This window comes from Canis lupus, chromosome 1 (genome assembly GCF_003254725.2).
Source record: "Canis lupus dingo isolate Sandy chromosome 1, ASM325472v2, whole genome shotgun sequence".
NCBI lineage: Eukaryota > Metazoa > Chordata > Mammalia > Carnivora > Canidae > Canis > Canis lupus.
The window spans coordinates 66720693-66748619 of NC_064243.1; the positions used below are offsets into that span (position 1 = coordinate 66720693).

At 39.8% G+C, this 27927-nt stretch overlaps 1 protein-coding gene across 7 annotated transcripts in view; it reads right to left on the bottom strand.

Moving 5' to 3' along the window:
• Positions 1–27927, bottom strand: part of PTPRK (protein tyrosine phosphatase receptor type K) — a 548248-nt gene that overhangs the window by 81105 nt on the left and 439216 nt on the right. For all 7 annotated transcript variants that reach the window (XM_035699505.2, XM_025422992.3, XM_025422993.3 and 4 more), the window contains exons 11-13: positions 27706–27811; positions 16798–17071; positions 14857–14893 (exon numbers count right to left, since the gene is read on the bottom strand). In XM_035699505.2, the coding sequence (XP_035555398.1) occupies positions 14857–14893; positions 16798–17071; positions 27706–27811 (417 nt within the window). The remainder of the gene's footprint in view (positions 1–14856; positions 14894–16797; positions 17072–27705; positions 27812–27927) is intronic.

Genomic DNA, 27927 nt, shown 5'->3' on the forward strand with positions numbered 1-27927 from the left:
TGATGAATTCCAACTTATTCCCCTGGCTACTCATGCTTCCCTCCATTTTGATAATTTTGATACACCTTGTTTGTTGTTAAAAAGCATAAAGAGTACAGTTTTATAACCTCTAGGGATGCTGCACTACTCAACGTAAGAAAGTCTAAAGAACTCTGAAATCAGAGACTGCCAGTGATTAATAAGAGCTTATCACAAACCAAAACAATTTAGAATCCGTAAGAGCTCAGGAATTGTTACAGAACCACTTTGCATTCCAAGATATTCCAGACCAAACTAAAGTACTTCTAGGCTTTCCCTAAGCATCGGACTCCAGTAGAAGCAAGAGCTTGGGATTTGTTAGTTTTTTTCATTCACCAACTTGGAACAAAATGCTACCTATAAATTGAAGAGTTAACTACATTCAAGCGATCGTCTCCTCATTCTTTACGGGACAGTTTTAAAACACATGGTTGTGTCATTATGTAAATCACTTTAAAATAAAACGTAATAAAATGTTAACCACATTTATTTACCCAGTACATAACCAAAATCTTAGGAGACTGGTATCAGTTAGTAGTGATAAGGGTTGGAGAAACAAGCATTCTTCTATATTGCTTGAAACATAAATCTGTATAATTCTTTTTGATTCTAATTTGGCTGTAATTATTTTAAAAGATATACACATCATAAGACTTAGAAACATTGCTTCTAGGGTCACCTGGGTGGCTCAGTGGTGGAGCGTCTGCCTTGGGCTCAGGGCCTGACCCCAGGGTCCTGGGATCGAGTCCCCCATCAGGCTCTCCACAGGGAGCCTGCTTCTCCCTCTGCCTGTGTCTCTGCCTCTCTCTGTGTGTCTCTCATGAATAAATACATAAATAAAAGCTTTAAAAAAAGGAAACATTGCTTTTAGAAATTTATCCTATAACAAAGAATGTAATGATCATCACCAAGGATGTTTTTTCCATTACTGCACGTAATCGCAAGAAACATAAACAACCTTAAATGTCTACCAGAAGAGGAAGGATTAAAGACACGTTTATACAACAGCATAACTGTATTCTCTAACATGAAAATATTTTCAAGACCTGTTAAGTCATAAATAAATAAATAAATAAATAAATAAATAAATAAATAAATAAAAGCCTTAAACTCTCTTAGGATGTCAGCAATTTCAAAAATCTCTATATTTTTACTCTATAGGTAGAAATAGAAGTATATAGATATACCTTGATGATCATAAATAAGTCTGGAAAAGATCCCACATTAGGTAAAGGTAAGAATTTTTTACAATACAACATCGGACTAGGGATTTGTTTTAAAAAATCTGGACCAAAAAGCCTACATAATTTTCATATGAGAACATATTTACTTAAGGGATGTCATTCGGACATTCTAGATAATAGCCGATCTGTACACAGGCTGTAAACATTCCAACAAAATGAAAAGGGAAGCATCCTATTTGCAAGAATACATCTCGGCAAGGCCGAGGAATCTGCATGAGGAAGAGGATATTTCATGATTGAGGACAGATGCGGCCACCGATGACTTTTGTCCCCCAAATCACCATTCATCCCGCGCAGTCAGTGCACACAGGGTCACGCCCTCCGCCCCTCGAGTGTCTTCCTGGACTGGGACGCGCGGCTTGGAGCCGGCGGGGACTGAGTGCAGCCCGGACGCTGGCCGGTGAGGCCCACCTTGCCGACTGTGCAGCGCTGGCAGCTGGAGACACGGCTGGGCCAGGGCGGCCAGCGACGGCCCGGGATGCATCTGAGGGGTGACTGCGGGTCACCATGATGATGACGTGAAATTTAAATGAAAAAAAGAGAAAACAAACACCTCGACCACAAGCAATAAAGCAGCTGTTACCATGATCACGTTGGAAAAACTGATGAGCCAGGGAAGCCTGGGGCACGGCCTGCGTCCCGGGAGGGGACGTCTTGGCCACACGACCCTCAGGACCTTTGCTTTCTCCCTTTCTCAGCTTGGCACAGAGACCCCTGGGTGCCCGGCTGGCCCAGCAGCACTGGGCAGAGGGCCCTTGGCCATGGGCCGACGCTGCTCACGGCCGGCAGGGGACAGGGGACACCGGCCCCGAGGGCCCGGCCCGCTGGACTGGCCCCTGGGGCAGGAGCGGCTGCCACGAGCCCCGGGCTCCTGGGGACCAGGGGCACGGCCGGGGGGCATCGTCGGGCGGCGGGAAAGGCCTCGGCCGCGACACTAACGGCCACCAGGGCCACCAGGGCCACCGCCCGGCCCTGGCCTGGCCCCGAACCGGCATCTTCACAGACGAGTGGGCTTCTTCGTGTCCGTACAGGCCGGGGGGTGCCACTCGGTGCCACCGGGTCAGCACGATGCTCGGATAAAGGGCGACAAAAATCTCAGAAGTGAACAAGGTCCCAAATGTTGAGGCTCCATCGAGAGAGGGAAAGAGAGAGGGGGAGAGGGGGGGGGGGGAGCTCGATCCTGGTCGAAACGGGAGGTGGCAAATCTAGAACCATTTAGGTGTTCGGGCGACAGCATCCACTTTCTGTTTTCAAAACGGACAACACGCTAAACTATGTTATATGCTCCACTATGTGACTTTTTTTTTTATATCTCATTTTCACAAGCCCTGAGAACTTTTTGTTTTTGGAAGAAATGAGGATTTCTCCTTGGTTTCCGTAAGAGTCATAGAGGCTACACGTTTCCTTGAGAAAACCGATCACCAAAAATGTTAATCTAAAAGTTTGACTTAACATAAATTAAAAAATATGTCATTCAGTATCTTTTCCTCCTATCAATCACACATAGTGGTCACTGCTTATTCAAGAAAGATCCAATTAACTTTCCACTCTAATGCCATTTATTCAATCAGAGAGATAATCTTTAAAGTAATCCACATTTCATTAAAAATTGAATAGAATGCATAATATCAGACACTAAAGTGGTAGAGGACAGAGCATACTTTGTCTACTAAGGAACAAAAATCATAAACCAATGCTCTGAAACACATTTGCTGAGTGTTATAATAAGGCCAAACTGGATTTTAATCTTTCTTTTCCCCTACAATAGGATAAAATATAGAAAAAAAAAAAAAAAAAGAGAGGCAGAGCTCTTGTTACCATAATATTGCAATAATCCTTCCCATGTGGGGATTATTAAACAGGTCTCTAAAAAAGACCTGTTTTTAATTGCTAAGAAGAAAAATATTTTAGGTTTTCTGTAATTTAGCATTTCCTTTCTTCAAAATCAAAAGATTAAAACAGGGAATCTTACCGCCACAATATAAAGATACTAATAATTATCTATCTATCTATCTATCTATCTATCATCTATCAATCTATCATCTGTCATCTATCAATCTATCATCTATTATCTATCTATCAATTATCTATCATCTATGTATCTATCATCTATCTGCCTGTGTCTCTGTCTCTCCACATATATGTATACATACATGTGTGTTTCTAGAAAGGCCACATTTCAACACTGCTTGGAAAACTCCTCACCTACATATCCAAGTTCATTGTTTATACATTTTGCTTCCCCCACCACAGTAGGACATCATTCAGCTACATTTCTGCCACATAACAAAGACCCCCCTTTGCTTCGGTTTCCAATAACATGGTCCTTATTTTCCTCTGAGCCCTTGCTGGCAGACACTTTAAACATTCATATTTCTACTAAGTCTGTTAAAGGCAATCTAGGCTTTTTCTCTTATGCCCTCCAAAATTCTTCCAAGCCTCTGCCCACTGCCCAATTCCGAAGTCTCACAGCACTTCCGAGTGCCAAAATCTGCAGTAGTTACTTTTTACGCTGGAACAAATTACCACAGAGCTGTGGGTTAAAACAACACGAATTCATTATTTTACAGTTCTAGAGGTCCCAAGGCCTACATGAGTCTTGAGGGACTAAAATTAAGGTGTTGGCAGGCCTGTGTTCCTCCCGGAGGCTCAAGGGGGAAAATGGTTTGCCTTTTCCAACTTCCTGAGGCCACTTGTGTTCCTTAGCTCAGAGCCCCTTTCCGTTTCCACAGGGCACATCCCTCCAACCTGCTTCTGTCCTCACCTGCCTTCTCCACGTCTGACCTGCCCACCTCCCACCTAGAACTCTTACCATTACGTGGCGTCTACCTGGACCATCCAGACTAATTTCCCTATCTCAAGATCCTTAACTGGACACATCTGCAAAATTTCTTTTGCCATGTAAGGTAATCTGGAGATTAGAGTATGGCCATCCTTGGGAGGCCATGACCGTGCCGTGTTCCACCATAGAGCCGCCAACCAAGGATTACTGTGATTACAAACCACTCTCTTACTTAATACGACATAATTCTCTAGAAATGATAACAGGTTCAGTTTTGACGGACAGCTTGCAAAGAGGGATCGTGGGGAGAGATAATCCTATCACCAGATGTTTTGCCCTCTTTGCTCTAACAGATAATGTTGTTTCCCATCCTTCCCCATCAGTGTCTCGGGAATGTTACATGAGTAGTAAGGTTACTTCATTCTCTTTAGTGACCGAAGCAATATTCTAGAATTAAAGGCAAAAATTAAGACTTTGCTGTTGATAATATTTGAGTGAAACTCTAAATTATAAAATTCTCCCCGATAAACAACTTAACGTCTTCACTTTGATGCCATCAGTATACATTGCCAAATAAACATCTCTGAATTATTCTTAATTACATTACAGAAATGATTACTATCATGGACTTCTGGTAATCATATTGCCTTGGCTGACACGAAGATGGGGGCTGAACATATATTGGTATTTAAACTGGTGATTGTAGACAGGCTGTGTGGAGTAAGAGCGCTGTATTTGAAAAAAAAAAAGGACAGGGGGTTGGTTCCTGTTCCTTTCAACAATCTATTCTACTTTGGAAAATCAAATCCTAAACGAAATCAGTTTTCTCATCCAAAACGTGAGGGCATGACTCAGATCAGGGATTCCAAACATTTTAGTGTAAAATCATTTTACAAAACATACTAATGGAATATGTTTCACTAATGTAAGTTTATAAGTTCACATTTATTTACCAATACCATTTGCATTATTTATAAAACCATTCGGTAAAAAGAGAAGAACCATTCACTGTTAAATTTGAAATCAGGGGTTATGAGTGGTAGCTGCAGTATGTTTGGGACGTATTTATTTTCATATTCTTTTCATTGCATGTAATCAATATCTGCATTTGCAAATGACACTATCACTTTAGATACTCATTTTGCAACTTCCAGATATACTTAAAAACAGAGGCAGAGGAGAAGTTTTATTTTTACATTATATGTAAAATAAATATATGTACAATATAATGTACATATATACATTATATGTATATAATATACATGTAATGTATATAATATACATGTACTATACATGCAATGTAAACATAATGTACATTATATGTATATAATACACACCACATGTATATTATATGTACATTACATGTATAGTACATGTATATTATACATATAATATACATTACATACATATATTATACAATATAATATAAAAATAAAGAAACTTAATTTCTTTCAGAAATAAAGAAACTGAACAGTAAACCTTAAGGAAAGATATTAGATAATATTCTGCATACAGCAGATTGGTGTATATAAGGATTTTTTTCAGCTTTTTTTATTTTTTATTTTTTTTTATTTTTTCTTTTTTATTTTATTTTATTTATTTATGATAGTCAGAGAGAGAGAGAGAGAGAGAGAGAGAGAGAGGCAGAGACACAGGCAGAGGGAGAAGCAGGCTCCATGCACCGGGAGCCTGATGTGGGATTCGATCCCAGGTCTCCAGGATCGTGCCCTGGGCCAAAGGCAGGCGCCAAACCACTGCGCCACCCAGGGATCCCTTTTTTTTTTATTTTTTCTTTTTTTTTTTCAGCTTTAAAAGTAGTTTATTACAAACATAGAATACATGCTCTGGAAGTCCCTAAAATGGTTGCAAAATAAACTAGGAATATCTTGGGAATATATAATTGCTAAAAATAATAATAAATGAATATAATAATTAGATAAATAAATTTTAATTGCCTTAAGACCGAGACTAGAATTTATCACTTGCCAGAAATTTCCTATTTATAACCTTTGCTGTTTTTGAAAATTCTCCACTGCTTTAGTAGAATACTTGCATAATACGCATATTACGCATACAATTCATATTGTATTTTTTTCTAGTCTTTAAACTTTTCTCAGGCCGTTATATGTGTCGTGAATTGTACCATAAGTTTTTCCAAGCCAGGACTTCTATATCACATGCTTCCTCTGTTTATAGTAATGAAAATACTTTCTACCCAGTTGGTGGAGGAGGGTTAAAATTTTACTTTTTAAACTTGTTCTCCTTATGAAAAAAAAAAGCAAAAATTGATATAAGAAATAATGAAATTTATAACTCAGGCAAAACTTTCAACATTTTGTTCATTCTAAGAGTATAGTCTAGTTTAGATGGAGGGGAAGCAAGAGCTGACTGGGATACTAACAGGGCAAGAATTTTATTCCTATTAATTTTTTCTTTTTCTGTAGAAGCTTAAAAAGAAAATAAGCACTCAAAACTATTTCTAAATTATTGCCAATAAAATAAATGTAGCAGAAAAAAGAAATTAATGTATCTTTAGGACATTAAAAAGTAAACAATTCTGGACAACAGTATTCATCCATTATTCATCCACCCATCTATCCATTCCAAAGAGATTTATATTAAGCATCAGGCACAGATAAAACAAATATAAACAGATTATCACCTCTAGCCTTGTAAACCTTATAGCCCCTTCAGATGAGTCCTCATTTTACAAGATATCTGAATAATAAGCAATGTGGACAATGTCATTAGACTTTGAATCCATCATAGAAATATTAAATTTTTATTCAACTCTGGTTTTGCAAAAACAAAAGGATGTCTTCGTTTCTCAAACATGTTGAAAAATCTATTAGCTATCAATTTTCTAGTAACTTTCTCTATATTAAAAAAAGAAAAAATAATTTACAATAAGGCCTTTGACAAAGCACCAGGAAATACTGGTGCCTAGCAGAGGTGAGTTCCAAGCCATGAATCACTGATTTAAGCTTTATTAAAATTAGACTTGTTCCCAGCTTGGTTTCACTTAGATATGCTTTCATGTCTCTCAGGCTGTAGTCTATTACTAACATATTTTTCTGTAATTTCTTCCCTTCTGAGTTCAAGAAAAATGAAACCCCAAATCAGATTAATTTTCGAAAGCTAGTACACAGATCGAATAGGTGGGAAGAAAGATGGACACTTGTTCCGTTGCAGGAGAACAGGGTTTGAGTGCCAGCAAGAGCACTCAGGCATTCAGATGAGAAACAAAGTCATTCTCACGGATTGCAATTTTTCAGGAGACTTTTCTGAAAGCCTCTTCCATCCTTGCTTGAGACCAAGAAAAGCCACACCCCTACCCAGAGTTTCTTAAAGGCCAGACTTAACTACCATAGTTGACCTCGGTTTCCATCAGCTTAAAAAAGTGGCATAAAAGATTCTGACATTTCTTTCTGATGCTTTATCACTTCCTTCGACGTGTAGCTGGTGAAACATAAAGCATCTTAGTACAATTTTAAAAATTAAGGTTAGGATTTTGGACCCAGGAGCCCAATTAAATATATTTTTTTCTTTAGATCTCACCCGTGCTTTCACTCCACCCTCTGCCTCGGTTGTGAGCTAAGAGATACAGCACAGAAGTGCGTTTTAAGAGCCGAGATTGCTCTACGCAAGTTCAAATTCATCTGTGGGAAATATGGTGGGAACAAATTCAGTCAAGTAGCTTCTACGCACATGGCCCAACCAACTGGAGCTTCTATGGCTTTACTGCAACTTCTTGACAGACTAAGTGTTCTTTTTCTTCTCATGTTTGTTATTTTTGAATGTCTGATCACTTAAAAAGGCACTTTTATCCATCTGCACACTCAGAGAGAAAAGGGCACAAAGAAAAATTTGACAAAAGCAGCATGAGACTGAATTAAAGTTATGAATATGCTTTAAAAAATCCTACTTCTTATCCAGTAATTAGGCAATAGACAGCAAAAGAGGAAAGAACAAAGTAAATTAAAATATTACCAATGTCTGTATATTCTATTACGTATTTTGAGTAAAATCTTCCAAACATACCTACTCTTTCATGACAACTGAATTTTTCTTAAGATTGGAATGCATGTTTAAAATGCACGCTAGCAATGAAACAAAGCTATTTCTGAGAGATCAGGGAAGAAGGCATATCATCATTGTTTAAAATAAGTAATATGCTGAGTTAATGATCATCTGACTCAGACCATTCCCTGGACAGGGATACATAAAATGAATTAAACCCTGGTGACAGTCATCCCTCACAACCACACGTCAACTGCAGGTTTATCAAAAGGATGAATAAGCTGGTAATAAGTAAATGGAGGAATGGAAATATGTATGCCTTAGCTTTCGGGATTCCCCTCTTTCCATAGCTTCTGGTGAACTGTCTGGGTTCTTCATTTCTAGCTCTCTCTGAAGGCCCGTAAGGATGTATTCCTAGTGTTCTAGACTGACACCTAAAAGGGATTCCCTATTTCTTTTTAAAATATTTTATTTATTTATTTGAGAGAGAGTGTGAAAGAGGGAGGGGGGAAAAGAGAGAGAGAGAGCACAGGGGGAGGGGCAGATGAAGAGGGAGAGAAAGAGAGAGACTCTCAAGCAGACTCTATACCAGTGCGGAACCCAACCAGGGCTTGATCTCCCAACCCTGAGATCAGAACCTGAGTCAAATCAAAAGTTGGATGCTTAACGGACTGAGCCACCCGGCAGTTGCTCCAGGGAACTCCCTATTTTTAAAATACCACTAGCAATGATTAGGTTATATGGATTTTAAGTGCTTTCTTGCAATCACTGTTTGAAATAATTGGTTCTTGATGTATCCCCTTGGATCCAAACCACTAGTTTCAAACATACTATTCCCAAGGTAAAATACGAATCTAAGTAAGTATCTAAGTATCTGGGATTAAGGAGTTCTATCGATGGGTCATCCAAAAGCTCAGAGCTGTTTGGGCTTAGAGTCGGCTTATTAAACTTCCTTGACTTTACGTTTTTAGCCAATTTGCCTCCCGATTTTCTAAATATCACCCCTTTACAGAACAATGCCCTGAAACAATAAAGATGAGTTGAAGACTGTTCTTGCCATCTCTCTTTTTAGAACTCAATTTCTTAGAAGACCCAACAGAAGACATATCCTTAGCGCTCCCTGACCAAAACCAGCTTACATACACAACCCCAAGGAATCCCTGGCCAGGTGCATGGGATTTGTTTGGATCAGTGGTTCTCAAAGTGTGGTCCCTGAAGCAACAGCCTCATCAGGGAACTTGTTAGAAATGCACATTCTTGGGCCCCTCCCCAGGCCTACGGACATTGAAGCTCTAGAGTTAAGACCCAGCAATCTCCTTAACAAGCCCTTCAGAAGCTGAAGTTTGAAGACTGCTGATTTAGACAAATCTGATTCGTCCCCTTGGTCTGAGCCCAACTTTCTTGAGCAGCTAAGGACACATCATCTTCAAGACCTTTGCACTTACTCCCTCTGCTTTGTGTGATCCTTCCCTACACGGGTTACTGCCTCCGGTCCTTTACCTTACCAGAGAGTCTTTTTTCTGATAACTGTGTGTGAATAGTTATGGCCTAGACACGTACCCCAGCATTTCCCATCCCCCCTTACTGCTTTATTTCTCGCCAAAGAAGGTATCACCCTCTGACATATTTTTATTTTTATTTTTATTTGTGTCTGGTCTGTTTCTTCTACTGGAATTTAAGTTCTACGGAAGTAAGGCCTTTGTTCTCTTTATTTCACTGCTTTATCCCCAGGGCCTAGAACACTGCAAATTATAGGCATAAAATAAATATTTGCTAAATGAATGATTTGAATACTGATATCCAAATGAGATCGGAAGAAGTCAAAGAATGGCTAACGGGTAGACAAACAACAGTCTGCCAAAGCAAACTATATACAAATGGAGATTTGGGATACAATCTATTCGGGAATTTAAATGTTTGTCATGATATAAAATACAGCTTTATTTTGTTAACTTAAAATAAACCCCTCCTTTTTAGCTTAAATGCTATGTTAAAATAAATTTACATATATTACACGTTTCTGTTCTACCAAATGTGATAGCTTTTATCAGTGGAAATGTCACTTTTCTGAGAAAATAAACAAATTTGAACAACACAGGAACTTCCATTAAAATTAAATTTTAAATAAACAGCTTTCTTTCAAAAAATCCAGCAATTCAGATGAGGGAGAAATTTAACACAACCAAAATAGTTTCAAAATTTAAGCTACTTATACAAACAGATTAAAACACTTCCAATTTCTCAAACTAAAGATTTTGTTTTAGGCTAATTTTAATGAAATTACTTAATATTTGGATTTCTTATCAATTCTTGATTTACATTAAGAATAACTTTATATAAATGAATAAATACATGGTTCTATTATTTATATGCAAAGAAAATTTTAAATGTTATAATATGTTAAATATTATTGAACAAGAGAAAATAAAAATTCAATTGAAATGCATCTCTTGTTATTTAACATGGATAAAGCATATTTCCTGAAGTACTTTTTGAAAATTCTTTGAGTAAATTTTCTTATAATTTATATAGTATTTGCATAAATTGGTATGTTTAAATCTAACCATAGAGGCGTTACTCATTAAGATAATTTCCTTAAGAAAAGAATAGTGCTTGCAAGATAAATTATCTATGGCAACAAAGCACAAGATCTTAGCTACTAATTTGCAAATAATTGTGTGTGCCTGTGTATATGTGTGTATATACATACTTAGAGCACTGGTATAAATTGTAAAAAGGCAGGGAGCAAATCAGCATTCAACAACCGAAAACATTTTCTTTTTAGTGGAGGTTGGAGAGACTCGCCTCTAAGCACGCTGAGCATGCAAGCGGCACAGTACTCCTACCTCACTGCACAAGGGACTTTCCAGCAGGGTTGTCCTGCTTCCTCGATGTACCACCAAAACCTTTCCTGAAACTTACTGTCCTGCTTTTCGAAGATACAGCAGGTTAAAGTCCTTTTCATAGGTTTACAGCAATTCTAGTTTGAGACGAAATATTGTGTAAATTGACTGACTTTCATGTTTTTCATGATTTAGATCAACCCTTCCATTTCATTCCTGCCACACATCTTGCCAATGACTTCTTATCTACACATGAATCAGAGGGCAGCACCACTGACCTCGACTGCAATGAACACAACTTCCTGGACACCTCTTGTCTTGTAACATGTGTTCACATCATTCTTCATTTTTAAAGACATTATAACCTTGATTATTGACTTCATATGTTTGTTTTCTTTTAATAATCAAGCCAATGTCCATATCCTCTTTATGTCTTGGCTGTCATGAGTACTGCGTTCCAATAAGACAGGAACCAATCTATTACCCTGGAATTTTTTTAGGACAATTCTTGCATGTCAAAAAATTTTCAAAATCATCATTCTATTGTAATACATATGCTAATTTTTCTTGGCTTTTATATTGTCTCTCATTCCCACAAGAATTTTCAGTGCCCAAATAAGCACAGTGCACACATTTTTTATTTTTAAAGTGGACTCCACACCCAATGTGGGGCTTGAACACACAGCCCTGAGATCAAGAGTCACATGTTCTACCGACTGAGCCAGCCAGGCGCACCTACACACATTTTAATTATATATTTAATGGGTTTTTACCTGTGTATATTTTTATGACATATTGACCCATTCCTTGCCCAGAAGGTTCCTTCCTTCGTGCCTCTTCCCCTGTCAACATGCTTATGCCATTCTGATCATTAAGTCTGTCTTCAACATGTCGTGTGAGAAACTTACTTATTTTCACACCAAAAAATTTATTTCAAAGCTGACTAATACTTATATGGTGTTAGTTCAAAATGTAGTCAGGCAATAAATTGATTTTAAAGTAAAAAGTGTGGGTTTTTTTTTGTAAGTAGAAAAATGCTAAATGTTCAAAGAAGGAATTAAAATTTAAAAATCTACTTTTTCCCAAGTAAGCTCTATCACAAAAATTCAGTTTTGTTTCTATGCATATATCTTTCATAACTGCATAACACAAACTATAGTAGTTCCCCCTTATCCAGTTTTGATTTCCATGGTTTCAGTTACCCTTGGTCAACTGTGGTCCAGACACATGATACACTTTCTGACTTGTCATCAGAGGCCAGCAGGAGCTCACTATCATTCACCTCACTTCATCTCATCAAGTAGGCTTTGTCAACCCACATCATCACAAGAATAAGAAGGGTGAGTACAGTAAATTAAGATATTTTGAGAAAAAAAGAGAGGAATCACAGTCACATAACTTTTTTATAGTACATTTTCACAATTATTCTATTTTGTTGTGATATTGTTGGTAATCTCTTACTGTGCCTTCTTTATAAATTAAACGTTATCCTAAGTATGCACAGATAGGAAAAACCATAGTGTATATAGAGGGTTTGGTACTATCTGTGATTTCAAGCATCCACTGGGGGTCTTGGAATCTAATACTCCACAGACAAGAGGGGGACTACAGTTTGTTCTTCTGAAATAAGATACACAATGATTGTAATGATTATGATGATGTTAAAACTGCAATTAAGTTTCATGTAATAGTCACAATATACTAGGCATTATTGAAGCATTTCATATATAAATATATATTATATATATAATTACATAATATATATTATATACACACACACACAGAAACTATTTTAATCCTCACAATAATAGTAAGGGAAGGGTACTCTAATATTTCTATTTTGGGAATGATGTGCAAATAATTTGCCCAATACTAAAGAATAGTAAGGGGCAAAGTCAGGACTTGAACCCAGATAGCCAGGCAGCCCGGGTGGCTCAGCAGTTTAGCACCGCCTTTGGCTCAGGGCCTGATCCTGGAGACCCGGGATTGAGTCCCACATCGGGCTCCCTGCATGGAGCCTGCTTCTCCCTCTGCCTGTGTCTCTGCCTCTCTCTCTCTGTATGTCTCTCATGCACCCAGACAGTCCAGGGCCAGAGTCTTTTTCTTTTACTCATGAAGCCACACTATCAACCGGAGGCTCAGAGTATAGCAGAGATAGATTACTACCGACCAATGAGCTCTTTCTCACTGCCTCGCAGTTTCTGGCAAATATTGTATGCCACGTGGTAAGTTCAATTTCCATAATCTTGCCTCTCCTACCATCCAAGTGTCATGTGATATTTGTCATTATAATTTTATATGTATTGAGAGAGGGACAAAATGACATTTAAACAGCTTGTGTAAGTGCAAATAAATCAATAACCAAATAAGAAAATTTAAAATTTTAGAATCACTTATAGCCTTCTCTTCTCAGCTATAGAAATGCAGAATGACAATATCTAAAGAACCTCTCAGAGGATGATGCAAGGCCCTTCTGTATTTCTGGCTCTATTTTAAATCTGCATAAGCATAGGTGATATATATCTAAATGCCTTCTGACATTATCTTCTAAAATTTCAGCTCTAATTTTTTGACATATAAGCTAAGCCTTTAAAATAAAATAAATGCCCATACAGTATATGTATCTGTATATGTTTTCTCTCCCTCTTCATTAAGGATTGGCTAATTTTTAAAAATATTATGAGGAATCTTAGTATTTGAATTGAAAAAAGGTTTTTTTTTTCTTCTCTTCTGTAAAGCTTTTTTATTACTTCTCATGAGTCAAGGGAAAAGTCTTTCTTTATTGCCTTTACAAATCATGAGTAAAACACAAATGCTTAATTGAGCAGATTGATGATTAAATGGAGAAAAATGATGAAAGGAAAGATGCCAGCACAAACAGAATATGGCCATTCATTTCTACCCCAAATGAATCAACCACTGCTCATGAATGTGGGTTTAATACCGATTTTGGCAGAAACTACCCGGAGCAGCAACCCTCCGTGGAGTCCCACGTCTGCACGGGGACAGCTTTTTCCTGTTTCTTTTGCTAGAATACACCAAGTGGCTCTGTCTCTCTCTCTCGTTGGCATAATCAAATAACTCTTAAATGAAGGATTATAAACATAGTGAATGCAGGGGACTTTCTCACACCTGAACTCCAAACACTCATTCCAAGATGAAATGTTTTTCCTTAAAGACACTAGGCAACTAAGCTATAATATGCAACGTCAGCAGGAATTACCCTGGTCATCAGCCACCAGAGATCTAATTTCTTGGCATCCACTGGATTAAAACAATTTTTTTTTTAAGTTCAAAAAAAAGAAAAAGATGCTGAAATGGGAAAGGACAAAGATTATTTCACGTTCTCTTTTCTTTTTTTAAAAAAATGTTGTGGTGTGGCACTACGGGGTGAAATGCACCCCTAGGCCCACACCACGCACCTCCGGGACTCAGTTCATATCTTTGAGGTTAAGATAAAATAGCTTCAACTGAGTTGCACAACTCCTGCCGGTACTCTGACACATGCATGGACTAGATGGACTAGCTCTCTTCCTCTTTACGTCTGATGGTCTACCCAGGGGGTAACAGGTCTTTAAACAAGCAGCTTGCTATTCTGAATGGATATGACTGAGCCTTTCCTAAAATGTTGGTTGATCAGCAGTGTAAGACCTTTCAGACACCCGATGGCAGACATAAGCCCTTCAAAGGTTTTCTAAATCCTTCCAGTCCTCCTAACAGCAATCGTCCAGTCAAGTGCTGGAGGATGGTCAGGAGCACCCGTTAGGTTAAAGACACCCGAGGGAGCCAGAGAACTTGGCTGGCAGTTTGGCTGGGCCCTACTACACATACTCTGTAATAGAAGTGCCGCATTTCATTAGCCAGGAGGCAGGAAACAAAGCTCCCTCATTTTAGAAAGCCGGTGAATGGAACCTCAAGAAAAAAAAAAAAAAAAGGCAAAACCTCTTACCTTTTGTAGCGATTCGTACACACTGGGTTTTAGTTTCCTGATGGAGTGAAACATGAGAGAGAACAGTCAGTGTACAGGCAGGGTTTCCCATTTCGTAATCCCGGGTTATACAGTAGGTTTATGAAGAGCAGAACTGCAGTATTAAGGAAACTTTTTTTTTTTTTTTTTTTTACTTTTTAAAAACATATCCTCAGGGAGAGCTTTAAAAAATCTGAAGTAAGAACTTTTAAAAATGTTTCCCTATTTTCTAAAAGCTCAGGTGTCTGTTTTCCTCTTGCAATGAGACGGGCTATCTTGCCTGGGCCAGCAGCAGAGCACTGTATTTTTGTACTTACCGTACTTTTTAAACAGAAAGAACAATGTGTTTGCATGCCTCATACACATCGGAGCTGGACACAAACTCCGTTTTCACCACACAAGGTAGACTCAGAGCAACACCCAACGCCACATACTCTCACCTGGAGCCCAGCTCTACTATAGAGCTAAATGACAGCAGTTAGAAAGAAAGATCACCCGAAAGTTGTATCACGGTTGCAGTAGGATTTATCTGTTTTGTTTTGTTTTTAGCTGTTAGGGGTTAAATATTTCTCATTGGGACTATTTTCCTACCCCTGCTAGACAGATGGAGTCAAGGAAGGAGAAGCTGAAATGGGAAAAGATGAAGATTATTTCATGTTTTTTCTTTTCTTTCTTTCTCTCTTTCTTTCTTTCTCTTTCTTTCTTTCTTTCTTTCTTTCTTTCTTTCTTTCTTTCTTTCTTTCTTTCCTTTCTTCTTTATTTCTTTCTTTCCTTTCTCCTCCTCCTCCTCCTCCTCCTCTTCTTCTTCTTCTTCTTCTTCTTCTTTCTTCTTTCTTCTTTCTTCTTTCTTCTTTCTTCTTTCTTTTTAATGTTGTGCTGTGGCACTACTCAATGAAATGCACCTGTAGGCCCACCCCACACAGTTCCAGGACTCAGTCTGCATCTTTGAACACAGGAGAGGTTGGAAAAGATGGGGAAGCCAGGGTACAAAACGAAGGCTGTTTGTTTCTAGGATGTATTTGTGACTCATCTTGAGTGGCTCCACGTATTGACAGGCCAAGAGTTTATCACTGTCTCTTAATCACACAAAACACAGCTCGGAGGGGGTGGTTAGTAGCTAAAAATCAAACTGTGCATCCTACACTTACTCATGACCTGAGGCCTTTCAAGTCCCAGGGGACCCTCTGGCCTTCCCACAAAGGCCCAGAGGCATTCTGAGCTCCTAAAAGCAACTGCTGTTGCTTCCATCAGGATCTCTGGCCTCCCCCGGCAGGAACCACACCAATTTTGAAAGTATCCGCCTAGAGAACCGTGAGGCATGTTGTAGCGGCTCTGGGCTTTGACAAAACCGCACGCAGACACATCAACAGTGAGCAAGCAAGGCCGTTCACATGGAGGCTTTCACCAGGCCTCGGGCCTCTGCAGGGTCTGGGAGGTGACGGCTGCTGCAGGGGTGAGCTCGGGACCTGGTGACTGCGCTGCTCCGTGGGGTCTGCACGGAGCTTGGGCCTCTGCAGGGTCTGGGAGGTGGCGGCCTGCAGGGGTGAGCTCAGGACGCGGTGACTGCGCTGCTCCACGGGGTCTGCACCGAGCTCGAGCCTCTGCAGGGTCTGGGAGGTGACCGCCTGCTGCAGGGGTGAGCTCGGGACCCGGTGACTGCGCTGCTCTGCGGGGTCTGCACCGCCACCTCCGCCAACCCCCTGGCTCGCAGCTCTCCGGCCCGAAGTGCGCAAGGGACGCTGGGCTCCTGGGCCACACCCGCCCGCTGTGCTGGGGCTGCTCCCCCTCCCTCCTCCTTCTGCCCCCTGCCCCCCCCCTTGCTCCTGCACCCCCTTGCTCCTGACAAATGTTGCGGAGCAAGCAGAGGACCCCCCCGCAGCTTTGCTCGGGGCAGTGCAGAGGCACATGGTGCAGGAAGCTCACCTTCTCCACGCTGCTCATGGCCTGGAAGTAGATGTTGTAGCCCTTGCGCGGCGCCAAGGGAGGGTTCCAGAAGCCCTGGTAGGTCCGGTTGTCGCCCACCGTGAACGGGGCAGGTTCCGGGAGGTTCCCCGGGGGCAGTTCCGCGGCGAAGTAGTAGGGCGCGCCCCCGCTCAGGGCGCTTTGGTAGGTGACAGGCACCTGGTAACACTCCATGGCGCCCGCTTCTCTCTTGGTCCGGTGCGGGTGCAGCTCCTCCACCACAATCTGATAGGCACTGTTTGGAAAAAGACCAAACAAAAACAAAAACAAAAAACCACAAACAAAAACACACATTTAGAGAGTCTACATACTATGATGTCTCAAAAAAAAAAAAAAAAAGACGTATTAACATCAACCCACATTTAAAAGCTTTTAAAATCAGTCCTAACCCATTGCATTCTCTTTTTTTTTTTTTCCAGCTACTTTGCAATAAAATACAATTTCGCATGGCTGCTCCTTCCCCCAAACTCAACAGGAGTCACTAAGGAGCTGGAAAAAGAACAAAAGTAAGGAAAAGCACCCCCAAACTCTGGGCAGGCTTTGAAGGCCGAGAAAGGGGCCGGCCCCCTTACTAAGGGAGGTGGCAATACCTAGAGGCACGTAACAGATGGGGGTCTTGGTTCTGGTACTTTTATTTATTTTTTATTTTTTAATTTTTATTTTATTTTATTTTTTTGGTTCTGGTACTTTTAAATGTTTACAGTTAAGGTTTCCCTCTGAAAGGACAAGAGGGGAGGGCTGCCTGAGGCCAGCACCGGGGTGCCCTGGGGTGGGGTGGCCGTCAGGCTGGGGCTCCTGCACCTGCTGCCCTCGGCGCCTGCACTGTGGCCCGGGGCTCTGCCGAAGCCCAAGGGGCGCTGGCGACGGGCACAGATGGATGGAAATCTGTCCTTGCCCCTGAGATAGGCGGCTTCCTCTTTCCAGACGTGTTCCTAATAAAATGTTACAAATTGTAGAAACAGATGGCAGTTTCCCTGTTAAAGCTGGAACCTCAGCCTTCTAAGACCTTCTTGAAAGTCTTAAAACTTTCCTGCAATAGCTATGATCTTACGAAGCAAAGCCGAGGATACCTAACAACTGTGCAACGCCTGCCTAATCACTAGTAACTTTGTTTTTGATCAATTGCTAAAACGGGCATATTCATCATATTCGTTTGTTGTAGTATATTCTTCGGGCGAACGTTTCTTAGGTGATGTGGTGCACCTGAGAAGGCTGGCATTATTAATAAATTGTAAATGTTTCTGGTGAATTTAATGACCCTGAAAATTAAGAAAGAACGCACTGTGGGCACTTAAATAAATTGAATAGAAATAAACTGTATGTAGGGCTGTTGGAATCTTGAGTGTCTAGGCAAATATGCTCACTCTATATAGGGACAGCCGTCACTGAGTGACTCTCCAGCAGGAATAGAATCTTTTCTTTAATGAACTTCTATAAAAAGAAAGAGGAGGGAGAGACAGAGAAGAGAGAGAGGCACACCAAGAGAGAGACAGAGGGAGAAAAACTGAATTTACATCTATGATAATTAAAAGTTAAATTTTATATCGGTTTAGAATCTGGTATAAAATTCTAACTTAGGGCACCCGGGTGGGGTGGCTCAGTCAGTTAAGCATCTGCATTCAGCTCAGGTCATGATCCCTGGGGTCTTGGGATAGAGCCTCACGTGGGGCTCCCTGCTTAGCGGGGAGTCTGGTTCTTCCTCTGCCTCTGTCCCTCCCCTCTGCTCGTGCTCCCTCTCTCTCTCTCTCTTTCTCAAATAAATAAAATCTTAAAACAAATTAAGAACAGGGCAGCCAATAAATAAATAAATAAATAAATAAATAAATAAATAAATAAATAAATACAAATAAAAACAGGGCATCCCCGGTGGCGCAGCAGTTTAGTGCCGCCTGCAGCCCGGGGTGTGATCCTGGAGACTCGGGATCAAGTCCCATGTCAGGCTTCCTGCAAGGAGCCTGCTTCTCCCTCTGCCTGTGTCTCTGCCTCTCTCTCTCTCTCTCTCTCTCTCTGAATTAATAAATAAATCTTTAAAAAAATTAAAGACAATAAGATTCTAACTTAACATAAACTCTTTTATACCTACAAACAGAAGACCTTCATAGATTAAAAGAAAGAAGCTTTACAAAGGTTTTTTTTTCTTCCTAATATTTCAAGTTCCCATTTTCCATTAAAATAGTGCTAAGAACTTAGTAGCTTGCTATCTCCTTTCCTTTAGAAATAGGACAGAAATTGTATTACTGTCAGAACTCTAGATGTGGGCAAGCCGCTAAGGCAGAGGAATGTGTTCCCTGAAATCACACCTAGTCCATCATTCTCTCTACAGCTGCCAACCTGGGCCTCTGAGCTCCCAGGAAAGCTACAGATGGATACATCTCTCTGAGGGGTCCATGGAGCAGGTGCTTGGCAATTTTAAAATATGAGACAGAGGGGCGCCTGGTGGCTCAGTCCGTTGGGCCTCCAACCCTTGGTTTCAATCAGCTCATGATCTCACGGGATGTGGGACTGAGCCCCGAGGCAGGCTCCGGGCTGGACGGGGAGTCGGCCTGAACGATTCTCCCCCTCTGATCCCTGCCCTCCTGCTCATGCGCCCTCTCTCCCTCTTTTTCTATCTTTCTAAAAATAGATAAATATTCCAAAAAATTAAATACAGGAAATACATAAGCACAACCCTTGGAGAGAAAGGGGAATCATAGCTGACATAGGCTATGTTAAGCAAACCTCATCTCTTTTTCTTTTTCTTTTCAACTTAGAATCCATGTTATGTTACACACCCGCATATCCTGTGGATGCGCACTTTTAGGTGGACAAGCATACACATGCACGCTCCCCCAACAAGTCAGAGCTCACATTCTTGCCCTCCTGGGCAATAATGATAATTACTCATACTCGTTAATCATTTACTCTAATCCTTAAAAATAAATTCCTCACCCATTATCCCATACCTCTAGAAAAGTCCAGAAAATCTAGTAAACAGTCTTAATTAATTCTGTCGAACTGACATAGGTTGTACATTCCAAATTAAGGAACTCGGTGCAAGACAGCTTGTCTCTCCACATATACTCAGAGCAAAACAAACTGACGACACTGGAGAGGAGTAAAAGAAGAAAAGGAACAATCTGGTCTCGGGGAAAGATCTCACTGAATTTGAGATGAAACCTCAAACTAAAACTCATAAAATTCAGTTTTTAAAAGGAATTAGCCTCCCCTCACTGATTAATCTGTGTGAGCAGGCTGCTGTCCAGCCACACACTTCCACTTTTTTAAAGTCTGTTTTTTCCCCTGCTACTTGCTTATTTATCAATACAAATTAACTAAAGGACAGAAATTAAGGAATGAGAAATCAAATTAGAAGTGATTTGACTGATTACATGAAACAGGCCTGTGCTTTTCCATCCTTGTGATTGTCTAATTACCTAACGGTACTTAACTCTAGCTGGATCTAAATATTATTTGAGCTTAGTACTCTAGCAATTTAAAATATTCCAAAGCCACTTAGATAGCTGTACTTCACTCTGCCCATATTTCATATTTCCCCATTCCTTTTAATTAAAATTTTAAAATATTTCTATAATTAAGTTAAAATCAATATACTGGCACCATGAATCTTCGCTTGATGCTGAAAATATGGTTTCCTTATGTTAAACTAAAATTGATTTCACTTTAATTTGATTAGACATTGGTATGTAGTCATTTTTAGTTTTTTGGGACGCCAAATGATGACTTCTTATCATACGATTTTCCTTCAGTTACAAAACTAAAAAAATGTACAAGGGGATTTTACCATTAGCTCAAAAAGTGATTATATGGTACATATAGTAGATGGTCTGCTTGGTTTCATGCTTAAAATTGTTGAAGCTGAAACCAAAATTACCTACAATAGCCTGCTGTGTTTGTTGTTGTTGTTGTTGTTGTTGTTGTTGTTTTTGTTGTTGTTTTTTTTTGTTTTTGTTTTTTTAACCCATTAGTAAGTAAGACCTCTGAGAATCTGGTCTTAGTTTTAGGCTGTGTGACTTTTTAGTGACAGCAAATAACAATTACACAATTGTACACTTCTCATTTTGTACCTAAAATGTCTCCTTAAAGCTTCAGGAGAAATTCCCAGCCCCAGTGTTTTGCTCTTTTTCTTATGAACAGACTTCCCAAGATCTCACAGCCTCCGCTGCTCCTGTGGTCCTAATGCAAACATTTTCATGATCCAGAGTGGAGGTTTAAATATCGTTTTGGTGACCATGATATTCCCTGCGCTTCATCTCTTCATTCCTTAAACACACAAGCCATGTCCCTCAGGACTTCCTTATTTCTGTAAGAGGAACGATCAGTTTCTGAATCAACAGAGCTCAAATTCTGGCATTAACTTTAATAACTTCTATTTTTAGCCACATTCTACCTCCCTTGTAATATACCATTTCTTTTCGCTCCCACCGCTGCCCTCTTTAGGGGGTATTTATATCTTTAGGTTCCTATTACTGATTTAGTTTTCTTGCTCCCATTTTTTTTCTTCATATACTCCAGACACCTACCCATCCATCCATCCATCCATCCATCCATCCATCCATCCTTCTATCCATCCAGCTACCCATCCACCCATCACTCTATCCATTTAGTGTTTTTTGAGTATTCTTTATATGCTGCGAGCCGTTCATGGAGAACACAAAACACAACCACTTTTCAAACTGCTGATACTTTGCTAAGACAGCGCTTTGAGCATTAATTACTCTCCTCCAACTTTTTACTTTGTCAAAACTATGTGCAGCTCTCCCATGGTCAAAATCCATACTTTTTACACTAGGGTCAGTATCTTACCACAACTTTTACCTTATACCTCCACTCTTGCTCTCTCTACCTCCTGACGTATAGACTCCACCGCAAACTTGAATGACCACTGTTACTAAACATACCAAACATACGGTGAGTTTCTAGCTTTTCTACTTCTGCTAGAAAACCTTCTCGGACTAGTTCACATCTTAGTGTTATTCGGTCTTCTAAAGCCAACGGAGGTAATTCTACAGGTGGAGCTAGACAACGGAGGGATGAAATGGGGCGAAGGAATCAGAGTCAAGTGGCATGCTTTTTTCCATTCAGTCCAAATTAAAATGACAGATTCATTGAGGAAAACCATCAAGTGTATGGCTCAGGGATTCTGGGCTTGAGAAAAAGCCCCAAACTACTGTCTTTTAATATTTATTGTGCTTATCACTAACATGCTACATTACAAATATTATCTGGTATGCAACTAAAGAGGGTGGCTATCGTATTTTTAACTCTAGGGCCATTCATTCATTCATTCATTCATCAACTATCTGTTGAGGGCCTATGACATGCGCTGCACTATTTTAAGTGCTGAGTTAACAGTAATCAACACAGTAGTAAAAGTCTCTGCTCTCATGAAGTTTACATTCTAGTGGGAAATGCAAATAAATTTAAACAAATACATAATATGTCAAGATGAAGTAAGTGCTCTAAAGAGAAATAAAGCAGAACAAGGGAAAAAAGGGATAATAAGATTGAAGACTTCTATTTTATATGCAGGGGTCAAGAAAGACCTATTTGATAAAATGCCTTTTAAGGAGAAACCTGAAGAGAAGGTTTCAGCTATGTGGGGTGCTTCTACCGGTTGCCTCCTCCTGCAAAATAAATGACCCTAGAACTGTGGCTCAAAACCATACACGTTTAATACCGCACAGTTTTTGTAGGTTGGAAATTTAGGAGTGGCTTAGCCAAATGGTTCTGGCTCAAGATTTCTCATAAGGTCACAATCAAGTTACTGGCTGGGGCTGCAGTCATCTAAAGGGCTGGAGACAATTACACTACTAGGTATTTATCCAAAGGATACAAACATAGTGATTCAAAGGGGCACCTGCATCCCAATGTTTATAGCATCAGTGTCCACAGCAGCCAAACTATGGAAAGAGCCCAGATGTCCATCGACAGATGAATGGATAAAGATGTGAGATCTATACATATGTATTTATGAATAAGAACAAGAATTAGGAAACAAAACAGTCATCATCAGTCGAGGGACAGTTAGGCTGTTTCCATAGCTTTGCTATTGTAGAAGATGCTGCTATAAACATTAGGGAGCATGAATCTCTTTGAATTAGTATTTTTGTATCCTCTGTGTAAATACCCAGTAGTGCAATTACTGGATTGTAGGGTAGCTCTATTTTTAACATCTTCGAGGAACCTCCATCCTGTTTTCCAGAGTGGCTGCAAGGAAAGGGTGGTTGTGACTGCATTTCATGACTATCTCCTAATTACCTAAGAATACAAGGCAGTTAATGTTTTAAAGTGAAAAATTAAGTTTTACCCACAAAATAAACATTTGGTTACCCTAGAATAAATAGGTAGCTTTCTGCCAGCTTAAAATAGGTAAGGTTTTTATTTGGAAAATGCTGCAGTTACATATGCATTCACTTGTTACGTCTTACAATAAAATAAACCGAGTTCACCACTGAGGGACTCTTCCCCGTTTCTGCAATATGCTGCTGCTGCTATGTTCATTATTTGAAAACACAGCTACATCGGGTCAATCTTTTAATAAGTGGGACATTCTATGCATTATAATTTATGATTATATCTACTCAGGTTAGAATTGGAATCCGACTATGAAAAACAGAAAATGTTTTAGAAAAAAAAAGGGGGGGAAATAAATTATGCATTCTAGGGAACTGGTTCCAAATGTGGGTAATAGTCCTTCTGAATCATACTAATAATAATTGTCAAGTGATGCCAGTTTTAGGGATAGATCTTAAATAGTTGGTAAGGAGACTCAAAGGTCTAGGTGAGTCAGACAGCAGCTTTTGGCCATTAGAATAATCACATATTCAAAAATTAATTATCTCAAAAAACCCACACTTGCCAGAATTGCACTGAACACGTTCACATTAGCATGTGGACACTTTAAGGCCGGTCCTAGAGGATAACAGAAGAACAAAGTGGTCGGTGACCCTGAGCGCTGCCTTATTTAGAACAGGATGTTTTTGCTGGAGTCTACATTATTTGCTCCATGTACATCACGATAGCTTAGCAAGCAAAACAAGAACTAGGTAACGCACATTATAACTTCTCATATACAAAAGAACTCACAAAGAGAGAGCCTGCCTTCTTTTTGATTCGGGATAGCAATAAAATACAACATATAACAACCTTTGTGATTACTTAATAACCTCAAAAATTTATCTTGGATTCTTAGATGGCCTTTGGCTTTGCTACCACTTGTAAAATAAAAACTGTCGTCACTTCTCATCTAAAGTCTTCGTCTCCTTCCTCTTCTCACGGAGCTTTCTCATGGTCCCCATGAGGTCCCTTCTCATGGTCCCCACGGGGACCACGCTGCATTCAGCCTGGTTTATTCCCAGCTCATCCTCTCTATCAGGGTGATCTTTCCAAGAACATAAAATTGCTCATGACAGTTTCCGCTTACAGTCATTCTGTGGCCACGTTCAGTTGCTGGATGGGCGCTAAAGAGCCTCCTCCTCTGGCCCCCACTTATTTCTCTCGCCCCTCTTCTCCCACAGACCCTTCCCCCTCAATGATCTGAACTACGGGCAGTTCTGGAATGGACCACACTGTCACGCATCCAATTGCTTGCTTCACAATTGTCAGGGAGGACCACCGTGCCTTCTCTTCTTGGCAACCTCTCCCCTTCCAAAGCAACCCTGGCTGAGCTCAGGCTTACATCGCCTTCAAAACTCAGCTCTAGTACCACAGCTCCTAACTGCTGTCTTTTCACTTCTTATGCTGCATTGTTATTCCCTGATTTATGCGTCTGCCATTCCCAACTGATGGCACCTCTGCGATCACCTTCCACGGATTTCTAGTCCAAGTATCCAGTCCAGCCCCTGGCGCATATTGAATGTAATTGGAATCAATGAATTTCTAGGAACCGTTGGTAACTTTAGCTTTCTCGATAACACTAACCTGACCTCAATGTACAGACTCTACACGATGAGGTGCTAGAGGCTTTACGAATTGGAGTTCGTCTGACATAAGGAAAACTGGAGTAGAACAACTTAGATATTTCGACTGGACTTGGGACAAATGGATGGTAAAATGCAATCTGGCAGAGGGTACTAATGTGGTAAAGTAGGGCAAGACAGCTCCTAGTAGTGAGGGCCTATCATAGCAGACAAAACTAACAGACAAGATGCTCTCAGGAGGTTTAGCTGGGTGGTAAATAGGCCCGGCTTTCACTGGGAGGGGAGAAGATGGCCACAGCCCAAGCATTAGCAGGTAAGAGATCTGAATGGGCCAACATAAATAAGAATCTGCCTGAAACGTCAAAAGTCAAATTGTTTCAGGAGTCTAAAGAAGTGATGGGCATCCAGGCAAAGATTTGAAGCACAGATCTATGAAAATGGATTATATCAATTTGGGTCCTCATTTTCAAAGAAATTAGAGCATTGGACAAGATAAGCCTTAGGATTAGGCTCTGGTTATTGGTAGCATTATCAAAGGTAGGGTTGTGGTCAGAGGAAAGAAGACAGGATTATCTCCTGGGAAGATTCAAAAAGCAAAAGAAGCTGGGTACCTGGGTAGCCCAGTCAGTTGAGTGTCTGCCTTCAGCTCACGTCATGATCCCAGGGTCCTAGGGTGGAGCCAGGGGGAGAGTCTGCTTCTCCCTCTCCCTTTGCCTCTCCCCCTGCTCCCACTCTTTCTCTCAAATAAATCAATAAAATATTAAACAACAACAACAACAACAACAAAAACAGCAAAGGAAGTAGAGCTCATAAGAAGCCCAGTTGCCCAACTAGACCAGTCTGGTCCTGCCACCTGGTCCCCACCTATGGGTAGTCCCACATAGCTGGGCAAGTCATTGTAAAAAAAATAATGATGGGCAGGATGGATTAGAATATTATTTGGAAACCTATTTTTTTTCCCTTTTAGTAACATTCTTTTTAAATAGTTATTTGTTTATATATCATTTAATTATTTTTTTCTTATAGCATTCCTGGCTGTAAATTAAGTCTTTGGGGGGCACTAATCTCTTACAATGTAAAATTTGGAGTTCTCAGCCACTGAAATCAATTCCAGAAAAGGCAAAAGGTCTTCCCAACAAATACAAAGTACATTTCTGTGTTAGAGAAAAGAGGATACAAGATTATCAAGGATGATTTCTGTATAACCACTAGTTCAGACTGTATGAATTTTTGGAAATCAAAAATTTTGTAATAAGTAAATGTCAACAAAGTACTAGAAAGGCCTTTGATTTCAAAACATGTTATTGATAACATACTCACTGATTCAATAAAGTTCCTTAACACTGATTATGAGCAAAGGGTTTCCAAGGCTGCAGACCCCTCTGATGGTCCGTGACAGATCTGGGCACAGGCTGTGTGTTCAGTTGTGATCATTTTGTCTTTGATTTACACAGCTGAGCACAGTGCCAGGCACATAATACATAGTTACTGTTTGTGTAATAAATTGATTACATGAATAAAGAGCTGGTGTAAGTGACAGTAATTAGCACGAGGGTACAATAATAATCATACACTTCTGGGTGCAGCTTACATTAAGTAAAGCTGAATTCACTCAAATATCTAACTCTTACAAGATGAATGCAAGTACCTGGTAGCTCATTTAAGCAGCCATAGCAGAACTGAGCACCTAGAAAGTAAATTTTATCACAGGTAGGAACATGTGAATGACCCTGATTACTTGTCAATAGAAAAAGATGTTGAACGCAGGCATTTCCTCCTTCTCCCCTGGATCAGCAATCAGACTCACTCACAGATCACGGATTCCTGAATAGCGCTATACACGTACTTTCCATTTTCAAGTAGCTCGTGCTTCCTAAGTGTTTATATCACAAGTCTGTTTAGTCATCCCTCTAGCTCTCCAGCATGGTTTTCCTGTGACTTTTAGCCAGAACAGAAAGGAGTTTTCTTTATGAATTCAATTTCTTCTGTTCATTTTTTTTAAATTAAAAAAAAAAAAAAAACTTCCTTCCCTATCATGTAGGGACTGGTCCAATGGTTCATTTGTGCTTGCAGGCTAAATGTATTTGCTTTCCACACAGAACAAATATTAATTTTATTTTCTTAGTGATTATGTAAACAACCTGAGTTAATTATGAAATACTTTCACTGGTTTCTGTGCCTTGATTTACTTCTGGAGGTAAGTATAAAAATAAAAGTATTCACAAAATCTACACGTTCCATAAGGAAATTTGCTTAGGCTTTGGACATTTATCTAATTACAAATGTGAAGAATTAAAATCATTGGGATAATTCAAATCAATTATTGATAACAGCATGGCTCATAATCTGCAAGATGAGGGTAATATGGGAGATTTTAATATAGGACAGAAAAAGGAAATGGCAAATTGAATTTTAATATTTACTAGGAATTCCTGATAAGCAACAATTTAGGAATTAAAAGGTCACATAAGCTGCATTCATTATAACTAATCTCCTTTTATTTCCTCAAAGCTTCCTATTTTTCAATCACTCATATGAAATTATTCAGAACAGATTTAATACATTGGACAGGAGTTATTTTCCCATTCTATTTCTGACAAATACCTTCAAAGCTCATATCCCATAGACACAAACAGAGGAGGTGGAATGAAATGGAAGTAGAGGAAAATAAAAATCAAAGAGCAAGGCTCTTAAACAGTACAGAGAATGGTTCAGTTCATGAATATCTCAAAAGCCCCCTTAGAATTTTACTCTTAAAAGTCTATCCGTAGGCTTTGTCCAAATGAAAAACAGACAAAACCAAAACAACACAAAAATAAAACCTTTCTGACAGTCATCGCCAAATGAACATCTCTTAGAAGTGAATCACTGTATCGACCACCAAGCAAATATGAGAAAACATCTCTCCTGCTGCTGTTTTCCCCTGTTACTATTATTTTCCCCCTCTTACCTGATTGGTGCCCCTTTGGCCTGTGCTGGTCTCAACAACACGGTTATTGTGGTGGCCGTTTCATTGAGAGAGGCATCGACTCCTTCATAGTCAGGTAAAGTTGGAGCTGGAAGGGATTAATGAGAGAAGAAATAAGTTTCTGTCAACAGAATGATAGTTCAGGATGAATAAATGGTGTGAAACCAATCTCATATTTAACTTTCTAGGGACACCTGGGTGGCT